General features: G+C 39.5%; 1 protein-coding gene across 2 annotated transcripts in view; it reads left to right on the forward strand.

The window, feature by feature from the left end:
- The first annotated feature begins 7,698 nt into the window (after positions 1-7,698).
- Positions 7,699-25,057, forward strand: part of DERA (deoxyribose-phosphate aldolase) — a 120,174-nt gene continuing 102,815 nt past the window's right edge. The window contains exon 1 of one of the 2 annotated variants that reach the window (XM_030321826.1): positions 7,699-7,807. In XM_030321826.1, coding sequence (XP_030177686.1) covers positions 7,714-7,807 — 94 coding nt within the window. In that variant the 5' untranslated portion in view covers positions 7,699-7,713. Of the gene's footprint in view, positions 7,808-8,033; positions 8,137-25,057 lie in introns of those variants that run through there. The other variant, XM_030321828.1, reaches the window with a different exon arrangement.

The raw sequence follows: 25,057 nt of genomic DNA on the forward strand, positions 1-25,057 counted from the left end.
GGCACCCACTGCTTTTGTTTTTAATAAGAAAAGGCATGTTTTCAGAGACTTTACTTTTTAATTCTTAAGGCTAACCTTGTTTTTCTTTGTAGTCTTATATACTGACTATACAGACCAGTCTGTGGAAACAACCAGTTTGGTATCCTTTGTGTATTGATTTTCTATTGCTGCTGTAATGCTGTAATAAATTACCACAGATTTGTGGCTTAAAACAATACAAATTTGTCTTGAAGTTAAGGAGGTCAAAAATCCAGAATGAGTCTCACTGATCTAAAAATCCACGTGTTGGCAGGGTTGCATTCCTTCTGAAGACTCCAGGGGGCCATCTGTTTCCTTGCATTTTCCTGCTTCTAGAAGCCGCTGACCTTGGGTCATCATCCTTTCATCTGTCTTCAATGCCAGTAGTGTAATCTTCAAATTTCAGACTCTCCTGTCACTCTCCTTCACTTAAAAGGACATGTGTGACTACATTGGACCTTTGTGGATAATTTCCCTAGTTCAATATCCTTAATGACCTCTACAAACTCTTTTTTTGCCATGTAAGGTCATATTTACAGGTTCCAGGAATTTGGACATGGACATCTTTTGGACTGGAGCGGGGGGTGGGGGTGCATGGCCATCTTTTGGAGGCCATTAGTCTGCCTACCACACTTTGTAATGGTAGAATCTTCTAGTAGAATTAACTTAAGCAAAAAGTTCGAGAATATATCTTATTTAAGTTGCACTTGTCAAAGTCTTCAGTGTTTGTCATGGTTCTAACCTAGGCACTTTTCCATCCTCATTTTACTAAACCTTCAGCAGATTCAATAGTTGTCTACTTCATTGTTTTTGAAACACTTTTTTTCCCCACTGTCTATGAAACCACACTCCTGGTTTTCCTTCTACTTTTCCAACTGCTCATATAGTTGCCAAATCTTCCTTTTCTCACCTTTGGTCTGGGCTGTACTTCCTAGCTCTGCCTCTCCAAAGGGGGACAAAAAGTATCATCCATATGGCATTCAGTATTTTCTGATATCTTCTAAATTTGTATATCCAGCCTGCCTCCCTGAGCACCTGAGTGTTGCACCTTCACCTTTATAAGTATTACAGACCTACCTAACTAAAACAAATCTTACTGTTTCAACCAAACCGGTTGCTCTCAGCACTCAGCTACTTATTTCCATTACCAGCTCTACCGGCACTACCTAACATTTGCCTAAACTAAAGAAGTCCTGGAGCCCATTCTCCCATCCCCGTTTCTAATCTCTACGCAAGTCCTGTGGGCTCTTCTGAATCTGTACCTTGCCTCTTCTCTCCACTGTTACTCTCCTAGGCCAGGCTCTATTTCTCGCTTGACTATTGTGGAGCCTCTCTGCCCCTGCCTCCCCCACCCTGCCCTCATCCCATCCATCCTCAACATGGCAGGAAAGGATTTGAAGAGACCAGGGACTGCCTTATTTAAATCCATAGTGGCCTCCCACTTTACCAATTTTTTATTATGATCAGACTTCTGCCTTCTTGTGACCTTTTCATTTTTCCTTTGCTTACACTGCTGTGGCCATGGTGGTTTTGTTTCTATCTCAAGGCCTTTTCGCTTGGCTTGCTATATCTGCTGCTTGGTCCGCTCTTAACCTAAATATTTGCAAGGCTAACCCTTTCTTGTGATTCAGGTCTCAAGTCCTGTATCCCTTCTGTTGTCACTTATTTTGCTTTTCTTTTTTCTTTCTTCTTTCTTCTTTTTTTATTTTTAAATTTACATCCAAGTTATATTTTGCTTTTTTATTCATAGTCCTTACACTATCTGAAATTATCTTGAGTCTTTTTCATCTTCGACAATACTATCTTTTTTTGCCTAGAAAAGAGGCTGGTATACTAGCAAGTGTTCAAAAGGTGTTGAGGGGCACCTGGGTGGCTTAGTCGGTTAAGTGTCTGACTCTTGACTTTGGCTCAGGTCATGATCTCACAGTTTGTGTGTTTGAGCCCAGCATTGGGCTCTGTGCTGACAGCGTGGAACCTGCTTGGGATTCTCTCTCTCTCTCTCTCTCTCTCTCTCTCTCTCTCTCTCTCCCCCCACCCCTGCTGGCCCTCTCCTCCCTCTCTCTCAAAATATATAAATAAATAAATATGTTGTTGAAACAAGGCCCTAAATTAGCACCAAATTTATCAGACCAGGAAGATAATTTTCTGCTTATCCCCCATGTAGCAGATCATCCTGTTCACGGAAGAATCTGACGTGGAGCGGTCCCCTCAAAGCCCTTGCCCATGTACAGCCAAAGGCAACCTGAGGCCCAATTACCTAGGAGCAGTCCAGCTTATAGGATAGTCTCATCTCCACCCACTGTTTCCCATTCCATTCTTCCCATGGAGCCTCCTGTCTATGTCCTAATGGGCAGTAGGTCATAGTGATTGAATTCCCACCTAGTTTTTAGTAACTTCACTTCTGAATCCTTACTTCTCAGTTTTGGTATCATCCAGAGGTTTCTTCCAAGAAACCAGAATTGAATGTGGTCAGTAAATTGTCTTGAGGCTTTGTCCTACCAGTAAATTAAGTTCAACACATTCTTTTTCAGGCTGTGAAATAGTATGGTAAGTATGTACCATAATTCATAATGACAAGACATTTTTAGTAGTTCAAATTCATGGTATTATTAATTGAGCTGTCTTTTCTTCTTTGAGACTAAGGGCAGGGGGGTTGAGGTAGAGAGATGTAATTTTCCAGAAGGAGCAACAACAAAATGAGAGTTGGAAAATGCAGATGGGGAAAATATTTCTGTAGTAGCTACCTATGTTTTACACAAGGAGGATTAATATTTTGAAACAAAAAGTGATTCTTACTGGGTTACCATATACATTACTGTATATGTTGGTTCTTATACTAGGGGAATTCTTAGGTAAAAATAATTACTGGAACAAGAGCATTCTCAGGAGTTTTAGCTTTTCTTTGTTTATCTATAAGAATGCACCATTGCCAGTGAGATAGTGTCACCTACAACAGTGTGACTATAGATCGATAAAGTTCCTGAAGAAACAAAGGAGGCATCTAACAAAAGTACCTGTGGAAATAAGGCCAAAGCCTATTACCATTAGCCATGATAGCTAATACTTTATAGGTTGAGTCACCTTATATAATTAATGAGAGAAAAGAACTTAGGCAGAATATATCCGTAACCCAATGAAGATAGTATCCCTATTTTATATACAGAAAACCTGACTTTCAGAGGTTAAATGGCCGATCTAATGAGTTTGGGTTCAATAAGATAGTGGGAACAGTATGTGTGTGGTCTGTAGGCAGGGGAAGGGCAGAAGGAGAGGGAGAAGGAGAATACTCATTTATTTTTTACTTTAGAGAGAGAGCATGAGCAAGGGAAAGGGGCAGAGGGAGAGAGAGAGAGAGAGAGAGAGAAAGAAGAAAATCCGAAGCAGGCTCCATGCTGAGGGTGAAGCCTGACATGGGGCTTGATCCCACGATCCTGAGATTATGACCTGAGCAGAAGTCAAGAGTCTGACACTCAGTCAAGAGTCTGACTGAGCCACCCAGGTGCCCCTATTGCCTGGGTTTTAAATCATCCTCTAGCACATAAACTAAATTCTCTGTGCCTTAGTTTCTTTATCTGTAAAAGAAATTGATAGTTCACACATACATCTTTTTGGAAATATCTAACAGGGTTTTTTTTTTTTTCTGAAATCTTGAATAATGTAAAGAACTTAACTCATAGGAAGCACTTAGTATTAGCTAGTATTATAGATTTATTCTACCGATGATTCTCTAACTTTGGGATTTTGTGGACCAATAAAGAAAAAGGAGGGGTGAGGGGCAAGATAGAATGGTTTGCTTTTAGTCTTGCCAAGTGAGACTGTTAAATTTTTTCTTTCTACCACTGCAGTCTTCATAAAAGAGACATTTTTACAAATCCAAGTTGGTAGTAAAGACCTAGTATCAGAATAAAGAACTGTTATTTAAATGGAATAAATTTATCTTCTATAAAAGACTCAACATACTTCTTATTTCTTTTATTTCACCATGAAATAGAAATTAGATGTTCTATAAGTGTCCCTTCAGTTCTGAAAGATTTCGATTCTGCCATTCCTACTCTTGTCTGGTCCTCCTTGCTTCTATATCTTTCCTCTTTTGATTTAGAAAATCTGGTTACAATCCATATATTCCAAGTGAATATTTACCTAAGGAATCTGTGAATGCTCTTAGAAATCATAGGATAGAGACTACAGTCAAATGGAATTGGACTGGATAAAACCATGGGCATTATAAAAAAAAAATAGCCCCACCAGTAATATACAATTATTTATTTAACAAATATACACAGTTTACCGTGTACCAATGATGCCACTAAACCTTAGGCATGTGAACAACCAGACACAAATGGTCCATGCCCTTTGAAGGTTAACAATTGGATTACTCTTATGTCCCAGGCATTGTAGGTTCTTGAGGCTTCAAGAATAAATATGACATAGTCCTAGAGCTTTACTTTTAATTGAAGAAGGAGTGGGGATGGGAAGACAAGTAATTTATCTGGCAATTTAAAGTTTATATTAAAAAAAAGAATGACAAAATTTGCATGGATTAAAAAAATACAATTCTTGAAATAACTTTATTCATGTAAGAGCCAATTTGGGCTGAAGCTTCAGGGTGACATGCATAGCTTTCTCTGCCCCTAGGTTGATGATTCTTTACATTTAGGTTGCATAAACATCATAGGTTCCAGGGGTGTGTGGTTGGCTCAGTCAGTTAAGTGGCTGACTCTTGATTTCAGCTCAGGTTGTGATTTCATGGTTGTGAGATCACGCCCCATGCTGGGCTCTGCACTGAGCAGGAGCCTGCTTGGGATTCTCTTTCTCCCTCCTCTCTCTCAGTCTCACAAAATAAATAAATAAACTTAAAAATAAATATGGATTCCATGATCCTAGAGATTCTGATTCAGTAGGGCTGTGGTAAAGCCTAGAATTTGCTTTAGGAAAAACTCCTGGGAGATTCCAGTGTCATAATAGTGGTCTACAGATCTTTCTTGGAGAAGCCTTGCCTAGGGATACTTCAAAAGTTTCAGAAGGCAGTAAGTTTAAAAATGATATTCACAAAGTGAAACTTGGCAACATTTTCCCCCATTAAACTTATTTTGTGTGGTGCCTAGCTGGCTCAGTCTGTAAAGCATGCAACTCTTCATCTTAGGGTCGTCAGTTCAAGGACCATGTTGGGCATAGGCATAGAGCTTACTTAAAAAATTGGGGTGCCTGGGTGGCTCAGTTGGTTGAACATCTAACTCTTGATTTCAGCTCGGGTCATGATTCCAGGTCGTGGGATCGAGCTCTTTGACGGGCTCCATGCTGAGTGTGCGGACTGCTTGGGATTCTCTCTCTCCCTCTGCTTTCCCTCACTCATATGCTCTATCTCTCCCCATCTCCAAAAAATATAATAATAAAATAAAATAAAATAAAATAAAATAAAATTAAATTAAATTAAATTAAATTAAATTAAAATTAAATAAAATAAGAGGCATCTGGAAATTGGTTAAGCATCTGACTCTGGATTTCAGCTCAGGGCATGATCTCATGGTTAGTGAGATGGAGTCCCTAGTAGGCCTCTGCTTTGACAGCTCAGAGCCTGCTTGGGATTCTCTCTCTTTCCCTCTCTCTTTGCGCCTCCCCCTACTCCTTCTCTATTTCTCTCAATAAATAAACATTTAAAAGAAAAAGTTAAATGAAACTCATTTTTTTCCCTTCTATCCCTACTATCCTTCTGAATCCTGAAAGTTTAACATACTTTCAAACTGTAGAGATTAATTCCAGATTAGTATTAGAAACATGTCAATTTTAGAAAAAGTCCTTGAGAAGTTTTTGTCAGATACATTGCTGAAATGTCAGCTGTAGGAGGCTTCCCTGATTCTTGTGTTTTAACTAAGTTAGGATCTCACAGTTTTTGTTTGGTTTAATAAATTTGTGTTGCATGTGGGTGTATATAAGTGGCTTAGAATCTGGCTTAGAGTTGTGTCTGCCCCTAAAAGCAGAATTCCATTTACTGTCTTTGTATGGATGTCAGTGCTCTCTAGCTGGAGATCACAGGAACACACCTGTGGTTGGATAAATTTGGATTTATTAATTTATTGAAACAAGGAAGAACACTCACCATGCAGGACTCTGAGGTGTGTCAGAGAGTGTTAGAAATGGGCTTGTGTTCCATGATTTGGGGAAGGTTCAAGGAAGCAGAGCATTACTCTGGGTTGGATGCTGGCAGGAAGTGGTGAGAATTCTGTTATTTTTTTTTTTAATTAAAAAAATTTTTTTAGTAGTCTCTCCACTCCATGTGGGGCTCAAACTCACGACTCTGAGATCAAGAGTTGCATGCTTTTCTGACTGAGCCAGTCAGCTGCCCCAAGTGTTCTATGACAGAGCATCTTAATTCTTATTTAGAATACAAGAAGAAGGGGGTGAGGTTAAAGTTGCTAGATAAAGAAGTGACACTTATATTAGGCAGGAAAAGGGCCATTTTGTCATTTTTGTGTTTTGGACATGTTCATGTTTTTTCTGTGTTCAAACAGGAGTACGAGTGGTCCTGTTTTTGTTGTTTCATCATGGTTACAATGGCCTTGGCTGATGTTGATTTTCTGTGACATTGTTTATGTTCTACTTGAGAGCAGATGGTCTAGCTGCAAGTGCTCCAGACTTTCAGGGTTTGCTCTTCTCTTTTTGAGGGTTAAAATAAAAATAAAGGAAAACATGCTATTATACATGGATTAGAATCTAGACACATTCAAACTACTGAGCAATAGCTATGTCTTGACAAAGCTGAGAGGCAGCTCAGTGTAAGGGAGTAAGACTGGGGTTACTTTTCCTGTTGAGCCCTATAATTGTTTTGTGAACTTGACAATAACATTAACAGCTTCCATTTGTTGAGCACCTATTATATGCCATAACATTTCCTAGGTGCTCGACACACACAGCTTTGCAAGGCATATATTTTGATCATCCCCATTTTACAGATGAGTTGTTAGTGGAATTGCTGGTATATTAAGGGGTTTGTGTGCCTTTTCCCAGCCTTGTCAGTTTCTAGTATACCAGGATGCCTCTTTACGCAGAACCTTGGTGTCTGCAGGTATAGCAATGAGATGTAATACATACTTGACAGGATTGTTCTGAGACTCAAATGCTATCATACATCTAAAGGCACCTAGCACAGTAACTGGCTCCTGGTGGACAAGCCACGACTAGGAGTTTTCTTTCTTCTAGCAGAGAGGAGGTGCCTTTTATGGTGAGTAGAGAGGAGCTGACTAGTAGTCTATGATGAATGACTCCAGACAATTTTAACCTCCTGGTTACAGAAAAGTTAGGCTGAAAAAAATCTTAGTATTACAGATTCAGAGTTTAGAGCTCCAAGAAATCGTCAAAGTCTTTTCTTAGAGACGAGAAAAATGAACCTTAGAAAGGCAGTTGATGTGCCCACTGTCCCACTTAATTACTCCAAGGGCTATGCTGAGAAAGCCGACTTCTCATTCCTAGCCCCACCCCCTTTTTTTTTTCAGGCAACTGATCTGCTTTTTTTTCACGAGGTCTAGGTTAGAAGTCCCAGTGTGCTCTGGACCCTTGTTTGTTCGCTGGCCGCCCTTACGAGGCTAAGGGACCACTGCTGCCCTTCAGGCATGGGGCTGCAGAGCTCTGCCCTCGGACAGTAACTGGGAGGAATGCTCTCCCCTCTGGTTACTTAATCTTACAGTTAAAAGTTTCGAAATGTCTTTATTCAGTGCAGTTGGCAGCTCAAGCATTTTAAAACGGGTTTTGGTGGCATTGTTTCGGGAGCTAGGGCTCGAGTCGCATACCTGCGGTAAGCAGCCAGGGCGATGGGCGGCAGGATTCCTACGCGGGGCAGCAGACGGGGGCAGAGGGCCCGGGGGCAGAGGGCCCGGGGGCAGAGGGCCCGGGGGCAGAGGGCCCGGGGGCAGAGGGCCCGGGGGCAGAGGGCCCGGGGGCAGAGGGCCCGGGGGCAGAGGTCGCCGGCCCCGCCCCCAGAGGGACAGGGGCGGGGCGAGCGCGCCGGAGCCGAGGGGGGTGGGACGCAGGAAGGGCTGGGAGGAGGTGAGCTGGGCGTTGAGGAGCCTGCGACTGCTGCTGTGGCCCGCGCCATGTCCGCTCGCAACTTGGGCACGGAGCTGGGTAAGGCCCCCGCGGGTTGTCCTCGCCCGTCTCCATCGCCTTCCGTCCCCCGCCCTCCGCCGAACGCGGGGCTCGCCGCCACCCGGTGCCCTGGCCTCGGGCGCCGGGAGTGCTCGACGGGGCGGGAAGGGGTGGCGCCGCGTCCGCACGCACCCTGAGCAAAGGCCGATCCTCCGAGACTTAAACTCTTGTGCACATTGGCACCCAGGCCTTGTGTTGTAAGCGGAAGACAGCAAAGGATTAGACTTTCATCTTCCAACTTAATGCGTTCACCTTCTAGCTTTCTGGTTGCAAAGAACAAAACCAAACCAAAAACCAAACCAAAATACTAAAAAAACCAAAACAGAAGGCAACCCAAACAAAACAAGATAAAAACCTTCTGTACCCACTCAATAGGATCCCTGTGCATGCTGGATTTCTGTAGATAATTTTAACACAGCTGTATCCCAAAAAGGCATGCTGGTGGAAAAGTTGCCAGATCTCTGTACTGTAGAACTTACTGTAAATTGTGTATGATTTTAGAGGTACAGAGATTTGTAAGAGTGCCTGAATTATGTCAGTATTTTTCATTTAACTGATATTATTAAATATTACTGGGTGAAAAGTTTAGTTCTGATTTCCTAAAATGTGAAAAATTTATAATTCAAAACGTAGCAAAACCATGATCGGAGCCGAAGGTCAAGGATCTCAGTTTAAGTATCATAGCTGGGGTATCTGTATCCTGGTTCTTCACTTTAGCTGTGTGACTTTGGGCAAATTACTTAATCACTTGTGCTTAAATTTCTTAATCTGTAAAATGGTTGTAATAGTACTTCATAGGGTAGTTTGGAGATCAAATGAGAGGATGTAAAGTGTTTGGTACATTGTGGGTACTTAATAAGTGTTAGTGAATAGTAATATTGTATAGAATTACATTTTTAGAGGTTAATTTTCAGAAAATTAGCTATGATTGTATATAACACATAAGGTGCTTTATTTTCTTTAAAAGTGACTGTTCTACGTACTCTAGACTAAAAGTAGTCCAGAAATTTTGTTAAATCATTAGCGTGTGATTTATAAAGACACTTGATTTCTTCATCAAATTTATTCTCTTTTAGTCATTGCTGTTTAGAAGATTATGCCTTATTTATATATTTATGTATTTATGTATTTATTTATGTACTTACATATTTATTTATTTTTGAAAGAGAGAGAGAGAGAGAGAGAGGCAGAGAGAGGCAGAGCATGAGAGCAGTAAGGGAGAGGCACAGAAAGAGAGGGAGACACAGAATCCAAAGGAGGCTCTGAGCTGTCAGCACAGAGTCCGACGTGGGGCTCAAACTCATGAATCCTGAGATCATGACCTGAGCCGAAGTCCCATGCTTAACTGACTGAGCCACCTAGGTGCCCCAGAGATTATGTTTTAAACTCTAAAAATAAATAAATAAATAAATAAATAAATAAATAAATAAATAAATAAATAACTCTAGTTGTATCTATGGAATGTGGACTTTAGTAATAAGGAATACCCCTAGATTAGAAGATCCAGTTAGATGGTGGATGGGGTATAGAGATGGAGTGTAGGTCTTACCTTGGTATCTTCAGGGATATGGATGTCTTAACTTTGTACACATCAAGGATACAACATTATTTTTCCAAAACTTACATGTTTATTTTTCTTTCAAGAAATATAATCAAAGCTTTCTTAACTTGGAAGAATTCCCATCACTTCCATACATCTGTTGAAAAGTAATAGTAATGACAAAAAATTGCTGTGGGGCGGGGCACCTGGGTGGCTCAGTGGTTGGGCAACCGACTTCGGCTCAGGTCGTGATCTCACAATTCGTGAGTTCGAGCCCCGCATCGGGCTCTGTGCTGACAGCTCAGAGCCTGGAGCCTGCTTCAGATTCTGTGTCTCCCTCTCTGTCTCTGCCTCTCCCCCACTCGCACTCTGTCTCTCAAAAATGAATAAACATTAAAAAAATTAAAAAAAAAATTGCTGTGGGGCACCTGGGTAGCTCCGTTGGTTAAGCATTTGACTCTTGATTTTGGCTCAGGTCATGAACTTGGGGTTCATGAGTTTGAGCCCCACGTCCAACTATGTGGTTACAGTGTGGAGCCTGCTTGGGATTCTCTCTCCGTTTCTCTCTGCCCCTCCCTCACATGTTCACTTCTGCTCTCTTTCTCTCTCTTCTGTCTCCTCCCATCAAAATAAATAAACTTAAAAAAAATCCTAAATGACAAAAAAACCCCACAATTGCTATGTAGAATAATAGTAAATGTAATTTTTATGTAGTTATTTAAAGGATCATGGTTTTGTTTTATTCTCTTTGTTTAAATAAAATCAGATATATTTCAAGGATTTTTTTCCTTCACTGATATTAATCATTAATCCAGACAGAGACTTAACCTAAAATGTAAAATAAGTTATTTGAATTATGTACTAAGAAAAAAAATCATTCAGTATTAATTTATGCTGCATATTAACTAATGCCTTTTATAGTTTTCTAATTAAAGGTCTTTTTAAATGAGCACTGTCACTTTTTTAAAGAAAGTAACTTTTATTCTCTTTCCTATTACAAAAGAAATGCATGTTTATTGTAAAAATTTTAGAAAATACAATTAGCACAAAAAAACTAAAATTGTTACTAATCCAATCACTTATTTATATTTTAGTGTATATACTTTTAGTTAATAAATTTTTTTTTTTTTTTTAATTAATAGGCTCATTTGAGACTGAACCTGGCCCTTATGATAAAGCCCTTTAGGGAAAACATGCTTTTATCATGGCATTTAGACACATGAAAGAAAGAACAAATACTCTAACTGTAATGTTAGTTTTTATGTCAGTGTTTAGTGGTCAGTGCAATCTGCTTAAGGTCTTTTATACTTAAAGCATTTATTTCTGATTTTCTCCAACTCAAACATAGAGCTAAAAAAACATTTTTCTTTGGGCAGTGTTTGCCCTAAGCAGGCAAGTATATCTTCATAAAGACTGGACCATTTTGGAGTTAGAAGGGAGAAACCCCTAAATCTGGGCCTGGTGTCAAGCAGCCTATGGTTCTGGCCAGGTTACTCGTTTTGTTTCCAACTAGGTCAGTGGTTCTCAAAGTTTGCTTCCTAGATTAGCAGTGTCTACATTAGATGAGAGCTTATTAGAAATGTAAATTCTAAGGCCCCACTGAGATATTTTTTTCTACTTTTTTTTGCCATATATATATATATGTATATATGTATATGTATGTATTGTATATGTATATATATTTTTTAGTTTACATCCAAGTTAGCATATAGTGCAATAATGATTTCAGGAGTAGATTCCTTTGATTCATCCCCTATGTATAACACCCAGTGCTCATCCCAAGTGCCCTCCTTAATGCCCCTTACCCATTTAACCCATCCCTGCACCCACAGCCCCCCCGGCAACCCTCGGTTTGTTGTCTATATTTAAGAATCTCTTATGTTTTGTCCCCCTCCCTGTTTTTATATTATTTTTGCTTCCCTTCCCTTATATTCATCTGTTTTATATCTTAAATTCCACATATGAGTGAAGTCATATGATATTTATCTTTGTCTAACTAATTTCGCTCAGCATAATATCCTCTAGTTCCATCCACGTAGCTGCAAATGGCAAGATTTGATTCTTTTTGCTGAGTAATACTCAATTGTATATGTATACCACACCTTTATCCCTTCATCTGTCAATGGACATTTGAGGCCCCATTGAGATCTTAATGAATCAGAAGCTCTGGGGTGGCGCAGGGCCTTCCGAGTTTTTAATAATTCCTCTGGATGGTTCTGAAACACATTCAAGTTTGAGAACCACTAGTGGTGCTAAGGTTTGCTTCTGGCCCTGCGCATTCTCTTAAAATGAACCTATGTTCTTTTCTTTATTCTCCTGGATGCCTCCAAAGTTCTGCCTAACGTGTAGGTACAGCATGGGCAGTGATATTTCTTTTTGTTCATTGATGTATCTCAGGCACCTAGAATAGCGTCTACCATGCCAGAAAGCCCTCAAACGTAACTGTTGAATGAACAACTGAATTTAGAACTACTTGCTTGGGAGAACTGGGGCTTCTGCCTTGGCTTTTCTTTGTAGACAGGAGCTGGCGGATGTACACCTCCCTCTTTTCTGAATATCATTAAAGTTGATATTTGTTTTGTCCCAAGAGGCTTAGGAACCATGTTGACAGTGTGACTTTATTTCAATTGTGATTTTCTTTGGAGACATCTGGAAAGTAGGGATATTGTATTAGGTGACTTCTAAGACCTTTCCACTCTGTATCTGTGTATCTGTCAGCTTTTGTGTACAGAAAGAAAAATTTCAAATAGCTTATATCTGAAAAACAATAGGAAAAAAAGTAACAAAACTGATTTTTAATTTGGAGGAATGGGGACAAGTCTATGGATTTTCTGCAGCGCATTAATAAGAGGTTGTTTTAGGCATATATCCGCAATTGGAATGGTCAGGGGCCATGATTACTGAGGAATGTAGAGATTATTTTTCTCTGTGGAGACTTTTCTGTAGTGCAAGTCAGAACAAACAGAAAGGGCAACTTACTTATTTAAAACACAGATAAAGGAGATTAGTTTTGGCTAGTTGTCAAACCAAGAACCATGATGGGATTTTGTATTTTATGAAGCATATTTATTCATTCAAAAAATAGTTAGTTATTGAGTACGAATTGTGTACTGGGTAATATTACCCTAGATACAAGATGGACAAAGATAGTTCTGCTTTCAAAGACCTACATCAGATTCAGGAGCTGGGCATCAAGCCAAGTCTACAATTAAAATAATTGCAAATGTGATAAGCAGTTACTTTTTTGTCTATTTAAGAAATTAGATAGATGTACCTAAACTGTACCTTAAATGGATTGTGATAACCAAGTGCCCTCTTGCATTATAATTTTTATTTTCCCTTTAAGAACTTAGATAAGAATCGGGGATGTAGGGAGCTCATTTTTGCCACTCCTGCTAAAGCATAACTTTGGTGTAGAATGTAGATTTTGGTAATGGTGATTTTCCACTGCAAAGTTATTTTAAAATTTTTTAAGTATTTGGAATGAAATTTTATTTATTTATTTATTTATTTATTTATTTATTTATTAAAGTTTATTTATTTATTTTGAGAGAGAGTGAGAGGGGCATTGAGAGAGAGAGAGAGAGGAAGAGAGAGAATCCCAAGCAGGCTCCACGCTGTACACCAACTGTGAGATTATGACCTGAGCTGAAGCTAAGAATTGGATGCTTAACCAACTGAGCCACCCGGGCACCCCTGGAATGAAAGTTTAAATCTTAAAGTTAGGCAAAGCACAGGATGCTTGAGAATATTCTTTATTTAATACCAGCCATGTGCCAGACACTGCCTAGACGCTAGGTACAAAGATAGTGGTTAACATAGAGCTTAAGCTATGTGCTAGGCACTGTGTTAAATACTTTTTGTGTTATCTCAATTAGTCTTCACAACAGCACTGTGAAGATTCTGTTGTGATGCCCTTTTTACAGATGTGTAAATTGAGGTACAGAGAGGTGTAAATAATTTGCCAAAAACCAGTTAGGCAGAGCTTATGCAGAGTTAATGTGGCAGAGCCACAATTCAAACCTAGGTGGTTTGGTGCTAACATTGTATGCTTAACCACCACACTTTGTCTCTTGGTACCAACGGGGGTACTCAATCTGTAAGACGAGAGAAGGCATGTCAACAATTGGTGAATAATTTTAATGTGACCCTCTGAGGTTTGCCTGTGTCTTTGTGAAAGCTTTTTGTTTTCTTACATTCATCCACTTTTTTTTTTTTAACCTTTTTCTCTTTTCCTCTTCTTCTTCTTCTTCTTTTTTTTAAAGTATGCTCTACACCCAACATGGGGCTTGGACTCATGACCCCGACATGAAGAGTCGCAGCCTGTATCAATTGAGCCAGCCAGGCACCCCCATGATCCACATCTCAACCATGGCAGTTTGTTTCAGAGAAGAAGTTTATCTTGGGAGAGAATGGAAATATCCAATCTTTGGTAGATTGGAGAGTAGGTTTAGATGTCATTGCATTAGAAATTTTATGGGATGACATGTTAAAACCAGCCTTCCTCTGGAAGTTCCTTATGTAGATGTGCTGATGTGCCTCAGAGTGTCTCGGGGTGGGGACCTGGAAGTGATCTCCAAGTGATCAGAATAAAGGGGTTTTAGTTTTTTAAATTTCTTTTTCTTGTCTCTTTGTATTTTTTTATTTTTTGTTATTTTAGAGAGAGAGAGCAAGAGTATAAGTGGGGAGGGAGCAGAGGAAGAAAGAATCTCCAGCAGGCTCCACAGTCAGCGTAGAGTCTGATGTGGGGCTTCATCCCACGACCCTGGGATCATGACCTGAGCCAAAATCAAGAGCCAGGTGCTCAACAGACTGAGCCACCCAGTCTGTCTTTTAAAAAACAAACTGTGGAGTGCCCACTGTTCCTGGCACTTGGTTCTGGATGCTTATGGGAATAGCTGGGATACCAAAGTGAATATTGCCTGTTCTCTGCTCTCCCTGTAGCTCACAGTCAGCTAAGGGAGTTAGTCACATAAATCATTACAGAGAAGTAGTTAGATTGGAAAGATACAGAACAATTCAGGGGAGGTTTTTTGGTGAAGGGTATTTTGGTGAAGGGAGTAGTTTCTGTGAAGGAACTGAGTAAGACCAGCTTGTCATGTTTCATTAACTATAGGAACCCAATTTTTAGATTTCTAGTGTAATCTTCTCATTTTGTAATGGCTAAGGGTAATATTTTAGTGAAGAAAGATGAAAACAATCCTTCCTATTCTATATATAAAATACATACACAGTGAATGTTATGATTATCCTTTTATGAATGCTAACTTTGATTTTACCTTTTAAGTTCTTTTACTGTTTGCTTGTAAGCATGATGATGAGGCTGTCTTTTATTATTCTGATACTGTTCTGATAAATAGAAAAAACCTATAAAGTAATAATTTGGGTTGGTCGTATAGTTAAATAATTAAAAGTTCTCCATGGTGCCTCTTAAGTTAAAAAAAATTTTTTAAAGCATCTAAGCCCCGTAGATTTTAATTGTTAGGAAGGAAGACGAACTTCAAGCGCTCACTTAAAATGGGATGCCTCTGCCAGGAAAGAAAGACTAGTAAATAGGACAGCAGATAGAGCCCTTGAGGATACGATTTAAACATGTCACTAGAAATTGTTTAAGTGGAGAGCTCTGGCCCTTTTAAAACACTGTCTGTCACTTGAGGATTGGGTCACCTTGAAATGTGTTCATCTTTGAGTTAAAGGCATAAAAAGGCACTTTGAAATTTTTCAGTTAACTTTGGTGTGTGTTGTGTGTGTGTCTACGGATGTACCTCTCGTCCGCCTGCCTCAGCTGTGAGTCAGTCCCCTGGAAACCAAAGTGGTTGCAAGAGAAGGATAAATGTTTCATCTCCGCTCCAGCAAACTATACAGAATTTTTAAAATGTTGAGACACTGGCTGCAACTTCTGACTCTCTTTGTAGAGTCAGGCCTTCCTCCCCTAAAGCAAAGTCTGATATAAGAGTGGCTTCTGGTAATTACTTCTTAAAAAGGTGCCACTTAATGGGTGCTTTGGTTCTTTTGGAATGTGGCTAATGATGTCAAGATTGTGGTCTTTAATGGCTGGTAAAAATATCCAATTTAACTACTTTTGTAATCCAGATTTGGATAAGCTTTTCAACTGAACACCTAGTGGTCACATTCTTGCCCCCATGACCACTAGGTAGGAGTGTGTGTGTGTGTGTGTGTGTGTGTGTGAGATTTCATTCAAGTGCCTAACATTTGACACTAAACTAGGTATCTGGCATGCTTAAGGTATGCACCCTATGTCTCCAACGTAGAGATCCTTGAATGAACGTTTCTGAGCTGCTCAGTAGCTTTAACTGTCCACTGTAGGGGGAGGAGTCCAGGACTCTTCATTTTCACAAGCTCCTCAGAGGGTTCCTAAGGACATTTCAGATTCAGAACCCTGCAGTAAATTATAGGGTGACCCAGATTAACTAGAGATTCAGAGAATCTTTAATTACTATATATTATTTTTGACAAATCCTGTCTGTCACTTTTATATTTAATTAATTTCTTTTTTAAAAAATTTTTTTAACGTTTTATTTATTTTTGAGACAGGGAGAGACAGAGCATGAACAGGGGAGGGTCAGAGAGAGAGGGAGACACAGAATCTGAAACAGGCTCCAGGCTCTGAGCTGTCAGCACAGAGCCTGACGTGGGGGTCAAACTCACGGACCGTGAGATCATGACCTGAGCCGAAGTCAGACGCTTAACCAACTGAGCCGCCCAGGCGCCCCTAATTAATTTCTTTATGATATTTTTTATATTTGGTTAGCAACATTTCTATAAGCAGATTTTAGGAGAAATTAGCCTTTTATGTTTTGATTCAGCAAGTGAAGAAATGTATTAAAATGAGAATGAAAGCATATCGGAAAAATCAAGAGGGTTAGGCGGTAAAGTAGGTGGTAGGTGGTAGGTAACTGAAAAGTGCATTATGTCTAAAGAGGAGCCTATTTTATTCAAATAATGCCAGTGACTAATGGGAATTAAAAGCACTCTTCATGGTGATTTTGGAAATTGACATGAGTTTATCTTCTCCATGGTCTCCGACACTGGAGGGGACAGAGCCTAAAGATTTCTCATTGCGTACAGATGCGAGATGGTCTAACAGAAAGAGTGATTTAGTTAATTTTCTAGTGGAAAAAAAAAAAGAACACATTCATGTTTCCTTTAAGATTATTAAGTTTGTGTTGTGGATTCGGTGGGAAGGTAGGTTGTGATGATTCTCATATTTGTTTTGGCAAAGGAGCTCTAGCTGTGTACATTTTGATGTTTTGGGGGAGATTTTTTTTTTCCCTTCAGTATGCAGAGAGAAACCTCAATGTTTCTGATAGTTTTCCAAAGTTGAAACAAGAAACATAGTTTAGCCTTCTATCTTTATAAGCAGAGTTTATTTTCCTTTTTTTTTTTCCTACTGTTGACTCTTCAGGATGCGATCATTATTATAATTTCAAATTCTTTCATTCAGCAGGCATATATATATATATATATATAGAGAGAGAGAGAGAGAGAGAGAGAGAGAGAGAGAGTACCTTCTCCGTACTTTCCCTGTCTTTGTGAAAGAGACAAGAGCAATGAAGTTAGGAGGCTCTGCCCTTGAGAAACTTCCCTTAATCAAACTAAAACATCACTGGGGAAGCACACTTCTGTACACAAAGCAAACTTTGCTCATCATCAGGGTATGTAGCTGCTCTGTTTCAAAGGATGAACCAGTCAACATTACATTCTTAACCTTTAGATAATCACTTAAAAATACTGTAGGAAATATCTTCGTATCGGCAAAGATCTAATGGATTTCTATGAGTGAAAATATTGCCATAGATCTGAGTCCAGGAAGAAAAAAACTTCAGTCTGTAGATGAATACTATGTTTGGTTGTCGTATTGCCTTAATGATTACATAATATAGAGAAACTGTGAGACATAGTGATTAGCATGTAGAGTCTAGACAATAGGCATCGATGCTAACAAGACTTCTTTGAGTCTTCTGATCATTACTTAGAATTACTGTTCTGTGGAATTGTAGGTCCATGATATTCCCTGTGCTTGGAATTCATACCTTTTTATGGCTCCTCTGGCCATCACAGTCCTCTCTGGCTTCTGAGGCTCTAAGTTCCAGTTATTGGTGTGCATTCCTCCTTCCCCCTTTCTCTGATGGTTGAACATGGTTGCATAATAACTATATATTTTCTTTCTCTCTAGATGTTTCATGAGCGTACATCTTGACTTCATAAATCTTTATGTACAGAGCCTTTTATTTTGTACTTATTCCTCTGCATGGCAGAGTATTGATTATAGTCTCACTGTTTCTTCCATAAAAAATGTCTTGTGGATTCACCCCTTTCTCTTTTATTCCTAAGCTTGGCTTGTTCTATTACACACCTAAATCACAATAGTGGCCTCCTTGCTGATTTCTCCACCTCTGGTCTGTCTTATCTGTCCCAGGAAAATCTCTATTTGGTCAAACCTTTTCTTTGTTTTTGCACACAGCACAAATTATATTTATTTTCTCAGATTTGCTATTTGGGTTATTTGGTTTCCTTAAGATGTACTTCCATTTCAAGAGAAGTATATACTCTTACTTAAATTAATGCAATCACTGTCTTTAGTCAAAGGAAAGACTTACTGGGGATAGCCAAATAGTTCTGTCAGGAAGTGGTGGATGGTTTAGCCAGGTGGGAATTCTCACAAGAACTGGAAATAGAAATGTCTGTTAAATTCTGTAAAAATTATATGTCATATAGTTGAATTAAGTAAATGTTTTTCACTCTAGTGATTATATGTACGGCATTCTAGAAGTAATTTGGGTTTGGAATCATAGACACCTGTGTTTGAATCTTAGCCCTGACAAGTAGTTCCATCTCTTTGAGTTTCAGTTTTCCTCATCTGTAAAATGGACCTGATGCCTATGTGGCAGAGTTAGTGTCAGTATTCAATGAGAAATGTAGTTAGATCACCTTGAGGAGTGACTAATAGATGGAATAGATTATTCCAGTAATCTTCCCCAAATACTGCTTTCATTATTTTATCTCCTCTGTGAAGACTCTTTGTCTCCTGTGCTGGACTGTTCATCACTCACCTGCCAAGGTCCTCTCCTTCTCTTATGTACCTACTGATATCCTTCTTGTGTTTGTATGTCGTAGTGATACTTTGTTAATAACCTGCCTGAGGGTGGGATCTGTGTTTGTTAGGTCTCTGTATCCCTCCTTTCATGTGCAAGAGTATTTTTCGTGATGTAAGTAATTTATTATTATCAGTGTTTATTAAATGAATGAATGAAGAAGAAGCATTGTTGCCTTTTCTAGGAACTTACAGTGGCTTTTTATTCCCTACTGTGCCAAGTCCAACACTTCTGCTCTTTCTTTCTTTAAGGGTCCTGGGTCATTTGGCCTGTTCCTGTTACCTCTACCCACCTCTGCCCTTCGAGGTCAAGCTTGACCCCCTACCCGCTTCTTGAGAACTTGTCCATCGTGTTTAATAGATGTCTGTTAACACTTAATTATTTTGATTTTTTCTCTACAAGTTTTCTTCTCACCATTTCGATCACATTTTCTTTTTTTTTTTTCAATATATGAAATTTATTATCAAATTGGTTTCCATACAACACCCAGTGCTCATCCCAAAAGGTGCCCTCCTCAATACCCATCACCCACCCTCCCCTCTCTCCCACCCCCCCCATCAACCCTCAGTTTGTTCTCAGTTTTTAACAGTCTCTTATGCTTTGGCTCTCTCCCACTCTAACCTCTTTTTTTTTCTTTTCCTTCCCCTCCCCCATGGGTTTCTGTTAAGTTTCTCAAGATCCACGTAAGAGTGAAACCATATGGTATCTGTCTTTCTCTGTATGGCTTATTTCACTTAGCATCACACTCTCCAGTTCCATCCACGTTGCTACAAAGGGCCATATTTCATTCTTTCTCATTGCCACGTAGTATTCCATTGTGTATATAAACCACAATTTCTTTATCCATTCATCAGTTGATGGACATTTAGGCTCTTTCCACAATTTGGCTATTGTTAAGAGTGCTGCTATAAACATTGGGGTACAAGTGCCCCTATGCATCAGTACTCCTGTATCCCTTGGGTAAATTCCTAGCAGTGCTACTGCTGGGTCATAGGGTAGGTCTATTTTTAATTTTCTGAGGAACCTCCACACTGCTTTCCAGAGCGGCTGCACCAATTTGCATTCCCACCAACAGTGCAAGAGGGTTCCCGTTTCTCCACATCCTCTCCAGCATCTGTAGTCTCCTGATTTGTTCATTTTGGCCACTCTGACTGGCATGAGGTGATATCTGAGTGTGGTTTTGACTTGTATTTCCCTGATAAGGAGCGACGTTGAACATCTTTTCATGTGCCTGTTGGCCATCTGGATGTCTTCTTTAGAGAAGTGTCTATTCATGTTTTCTGCCCATTTCTTCACTGGGTTATTTGTTTTTCCTTAATACCAAGGACAATACCTAAGATGCATACCTAACTGTGAATTTTGGAGAATGGATCACTGTGAAATGACTTAAAAAGTTTAAAACTCAGGTCACCTGGAGTGAAATTTTCCTAAAATTAAGTATCTTTATTTTTTTTAATCAGTTTTTTAAAAACTTTTTAATGTTTATTTATTTTTGAGAGAGACAGAGAGAAAGCAGGGCAAGGGCAGAGAGAGAGAGAGAGAGAGAGAGAGAGAGCCAGAATCTGAAGCAGGCTCCAGCCAGCTGAAGTCAGAAGCTCAACTGACTGAGCCACCCAGGTGCCCCCAAATTAAGTATCTTTAAAAGATGTTTTTATCTAGGGACGCCTGGGTGGCTCAGTCAGTTAAGTTTCCGACTCTTGATCTCAGGTCATGATCTCATGGCTCATTAGTTCAAGCCCCACTTTGGGCCCATGCTGACAGTGTGGATGGAGCCCGCTTGGGATTTCCTCTCTCTCCCTCTCTCAGCCCCTCCCTGCCATGCGCACACGCTCTCTCAGAATAAATAAATATTTTTTAAAAATATGTTCTTGTCTAATTATAAATGTAATGCACAATCATTATAGACGTTTTTGAAAATTTATAAATATGAAGAAGGAAATAAAAATTGCCCAGTAATGTCCCATGGAGCAGCAGAACTCTGAAGGTTTAGTCCCTGAGGAAAAGTACACGGGGTAGAATTTAATAGTTTTTGTGACTTGAAGTATTATTGTTACAAGCATGTAACTCCTTGTAAGTACTCAATATTGTAAGTACTCGGTAAATATTATGGACTTGTGGGGCTTTTAGAGCAATTCCCTCTAGCTAGGTGGCCAGGCTGCTCTGCTTTTTTGGTTTCCTGAATGCATTTTTGATAAACTTTTAAATTTCTCTCCTGTGATCAGTCTTCTGCTATAGAGATTTCCACCTTCTGATTTGCTGTTTCCAGTATGCTCAAAACAAGAGCATCAAGATTAGTGGAAATGTGAATAAACTAAGAGCAAACCTCCGAGTAGGGGTGCCAGCAGCTTTCTGTAGTTGAGATTCTGCAACAGAACGAAGTCTTACTGACCTAAGGCATCAATTATATATCATGAATTAACTTCTCTCTGATGTCTCTAGAAGGGTACTAATTCTCCATCGGGAGGAATGAGAAAATAGTCATTCAAATCATTTTTTTATTCTCTGGTTCAGATGAGGAACCCTGTCGGAGAAATGCTGTTGGGACTCTGCTGATGAGTCATGGGCATAAACACCATCTGTGGATGCTGTAGAATCCCTATTCACAGATCAAAACCTTTTCCTTTACTCAGTCTTTGATTCTTGGCATCATACCAGAAAGGTAAAGTTGATGCCTGCCTGTGTGTGTTTGTTTAAAGTAATAGTTAACTGTTATCTTACGTCATCAGTTCTATATTGGGCTCCTGGAGGATTCTTAATAAATATGTATTGATGGGCCAGTCGATTCTTTTTAACCTTTTAATTATGAAGGTTTTCAAACATGCACAGAAGTGGAGAGGTTAGTGTGATGAACTCATCTACCTGTCCCCCAGTTTCAATAGAAATCAGTTTTGTCACACTTCCTTTACTAGCCTTCATCTTTAGCTGTAGTATCTTCAAATTCAAAATGACATCATGCCATTTTACCCCCACTACTTTGATATTTATCTCTTGAAAAACATTCTGTTGTTACAAAATTACTTGATCGTTTTCATGCTAACAAAATTAAAATTGATTTACTTAAAAGATTTTCAAAGGGAAATGAAAATAGTATTTTCAGAAAATACTATTTCAGAAAATAGTATCATTCAGAGCAGAGTATTTCATATGCAAGACATTGTGCTAAGTACATGGAGTAGCCTGTACTTTACTTTCCCCAACAATTTTATGTAGTCAGTATTGTTTTCATCCTGATTTTACAAATGAGGGGTCTGAATTTTAAGAGGTAAGGCATCTTGCCTGTAGCCATACATGTAGCAACAGAGTGGTGACTTAGAACTCAACCCTGGTCTGTGTGACTTGAGAAACTGCTCTTAGCCTGAAAACTACACTATTTCTGTATAGACTTATTTAACATTTTTTTCCACTTATATTTTTTGTTGTTGATAACACCACGCCTTCCGTATACGACCACTCGCTCGTGGCCTGTCTTAACTGGAAACCCAAAATGAAGGGAGATGGGAAATCTATAGCTAATTTTCAAATGTTATTTTAATTAATAATTTTAAAATGTCTTGTTTATTCTTCCTCTTTGAGGGATTTTAAAACAAAAATGACTACTTTGAAATTCAAGTCTGTCTATTTGCATTTTGTACTGTATGCTGGATATGCCGTGGGCAAGCAGTGAGAACAAGAAGAGGCCAGGGGCCTACAGCAGCCTCTTTGGATCATCACCAGAGTCGGCTGGCATAAGGGACAGTCCTTATGAGGCAGGGGAAATCTTGCCTCTGGGTGCAGCAGCCTCTTGCTGCACACCTTTCCCACCCCTGAGGTGTGTACTTTGAGGGTGCCTTTCCCCTTATTCACACGCTGTCTGGGAGGAGAACAGAAAATTCACTTCCTGCTAATGTGTGAGAGATAAAGGGCTACATTTCCCCAGGAAAGGTAGCTTTAATAAATGCCAAGGAATGATACTTTAATTGTGCAATTTGAATTATTTACCCATAGGGAATATTGGGTGACGGGGAGCCTTCTTGCGTACCTGAGATCTCACCGTTTTGTCTTCCGGCTGCTCTGTGTTTTGTACAGTTGACCTTAAGTAAAGTCTCCAGTCTTCTAGATGTGCTGCTGTGAAACCCTGCCTGCAGAGAAGAGTAGCCTTCTCTGTGAGAATTGGACGGGAACCAGCTTCCCTAGAGAGCTGACACAGGCACGTGACTTCCACAGGCATGTGACACCCATGACAGCTTCAGGTTTCCCCTGCCCCCAGGAGCAGGCTGCAGGAAGCCCGTGTTCCTGTAGTGCACCACCAGGGGGAACGCTTCCAGATGAACGTGGTCGCCAAGTTGTTACTGTAGAGCGAACTCAGACCAACTTCAGAGTTGGCACGTCTAATGACTTTGTAAAAGGAGGGGTGGTGGTGCTTTAAAGTTTTTGATGACTTGTCACAGAGCATCTGAAAGCACGGGGAAAATCAGCCACCTTGTCAAAACCTGTGCCACGAAAGAACTTCCTGAGGAGAAATTACAGAAGGAGATGAGGTGCTGGGGGAAGCGGTGTTTTTTGAATCAGCACCCAGCAGGTGGTGAATACCGCTCAAATTCAGTTTTGAACAGATATGCCCAGGCAGTGTTGGCAGTCATTGTGCTCCATAATGTAGCGGGGGTTTGTTTGTTTGTTTTGGAAGACAATATCAACTCAAGCCCTGTCTGCTTACAGTCAGGGTGTTTTAGCACATGTTAGATGCCTGCTGTTTAAGGGGTACACCTACATGCCAAGCTCCTTCTGTGTGTTTAAATATTTTTTTGAACACAGATACAGGCATTACCAGAGAGCAGGAGACTGTGGTAAGTAGGGATCTGGAAAACATTTGGTATTTCCTGCAAACCAAAAGGTAGGGGGGAGATGATATAAGGCTTGTTTAATACATATGGTAGCTCCACCAGAAACGTTTCTCTTGTTTTAGTTTTTATTTTCCTTTCAAAACGTACTTCACTTTGAATGTTCGCTTAGTTCATTTAGTTCAAAGGGTGATCTCTTGTTCAAGTTTGAGAATTTGGTTCTGTAGCTCTAGATGTAGCTCAGATTAAAATTTTTTTGCAAATAAATATATGCTTGATGGTTACCCATTTCATTAAATGGAGCTGTTTTGGGGAAAGGAAGTTAGACTTTGAAGTCAGAATGCCTGGGATTCAAATTCTGATTCGTCCACCTGTGATTTCTGAGTTTGCACACCTAAAATAAAAGTGCATAAAAGTGATGGTGGGTAATAGCTAGGACATAGAATAATTGTGGAGATTAAATGAAGTATTACACGTATAGCAACTGGCATGGTGCCTGGAACAAAGTGAGCCACAATAGGAATTATGTACTTTTCCTTTTACACAGATACAGTAGAGGTGTTGGAAAGTTCTGACCCTAAAGCTAAAGAATAACTCATTGTGAACAAGGGTATATGTTGACTGGAATATAACAAGGGGTTGTCAGGGAGAGATTCAAAGGGTCTCGGGCAGCTGGAGCCCAAGTGTGCTGGCACGTAACGGGGTTGAAACTACGTATGTACTCGATACCTTCATAGTGATTTGCTTTCCTCCATATGGAAATGTGACAAAAGGTAGTTATCACTGGGTTTTTTTCACCCAGATGGTAATTTATTCATCCCAAATTCTTTTATTTTTCTATTTTTTTTTCTCCCATAATCAGAATCTTTGGAAATTGATCAATACCCAGACTATGGAGTAGGTGTTTGTTCAGTAAGTCCCCTTGGTACCATTCTATGACCATTTTAGGTAAATAATCACAGACAAGTACTTATACGCCATTCACCTAAGAATAGCAATGGTTTTTTTTGTAAAAGTAGACATGGGCTTCAAAATTCAAACATACAAATTTCAATAGCGAGATTATAGTGGTTCTTAGTAGGTCATTTAAAAATATTTGCATAAGAGATTAAGTATTAGGAATAATATAAATTCATAAACTTTTGAAATAATTTAATACCCTTTATAAAATTTGTCATTCATAATTTGCTATATCTTACCATAGAGGTAAAACTTAAATGTTCCTGGGAGAGGTCACATAGTACCTTAAATTCATGAGTAGTATGTGGTGAGAGTGGAAGGACGTTGAGTGTGTGATGAGAGTGGAAGGCAGTGCAAATGGTGAAATCAGTTTCAGGAAAAATAAGAATAGGTTTTATATAAATTCTAGGTTCCATTAACATATTTATTCTATGTTTTCTTGAGCTTAACATGCTTATTTAAATTTA

This window comes from Lynx canadensis, chromosome B4, assembly GCF_007474595.2.
Source record: "Lynx canadensis isolate LIC74 chromosome B4, mLynCan4.pri.v2, whole genome shotgun sequence".
Classification (NCBI taxonomy): Eukaryota; Metazoa; Chordata; class Mammalia; order Carnivora; family Felidae; genus Lynx; species Lynx canadensis.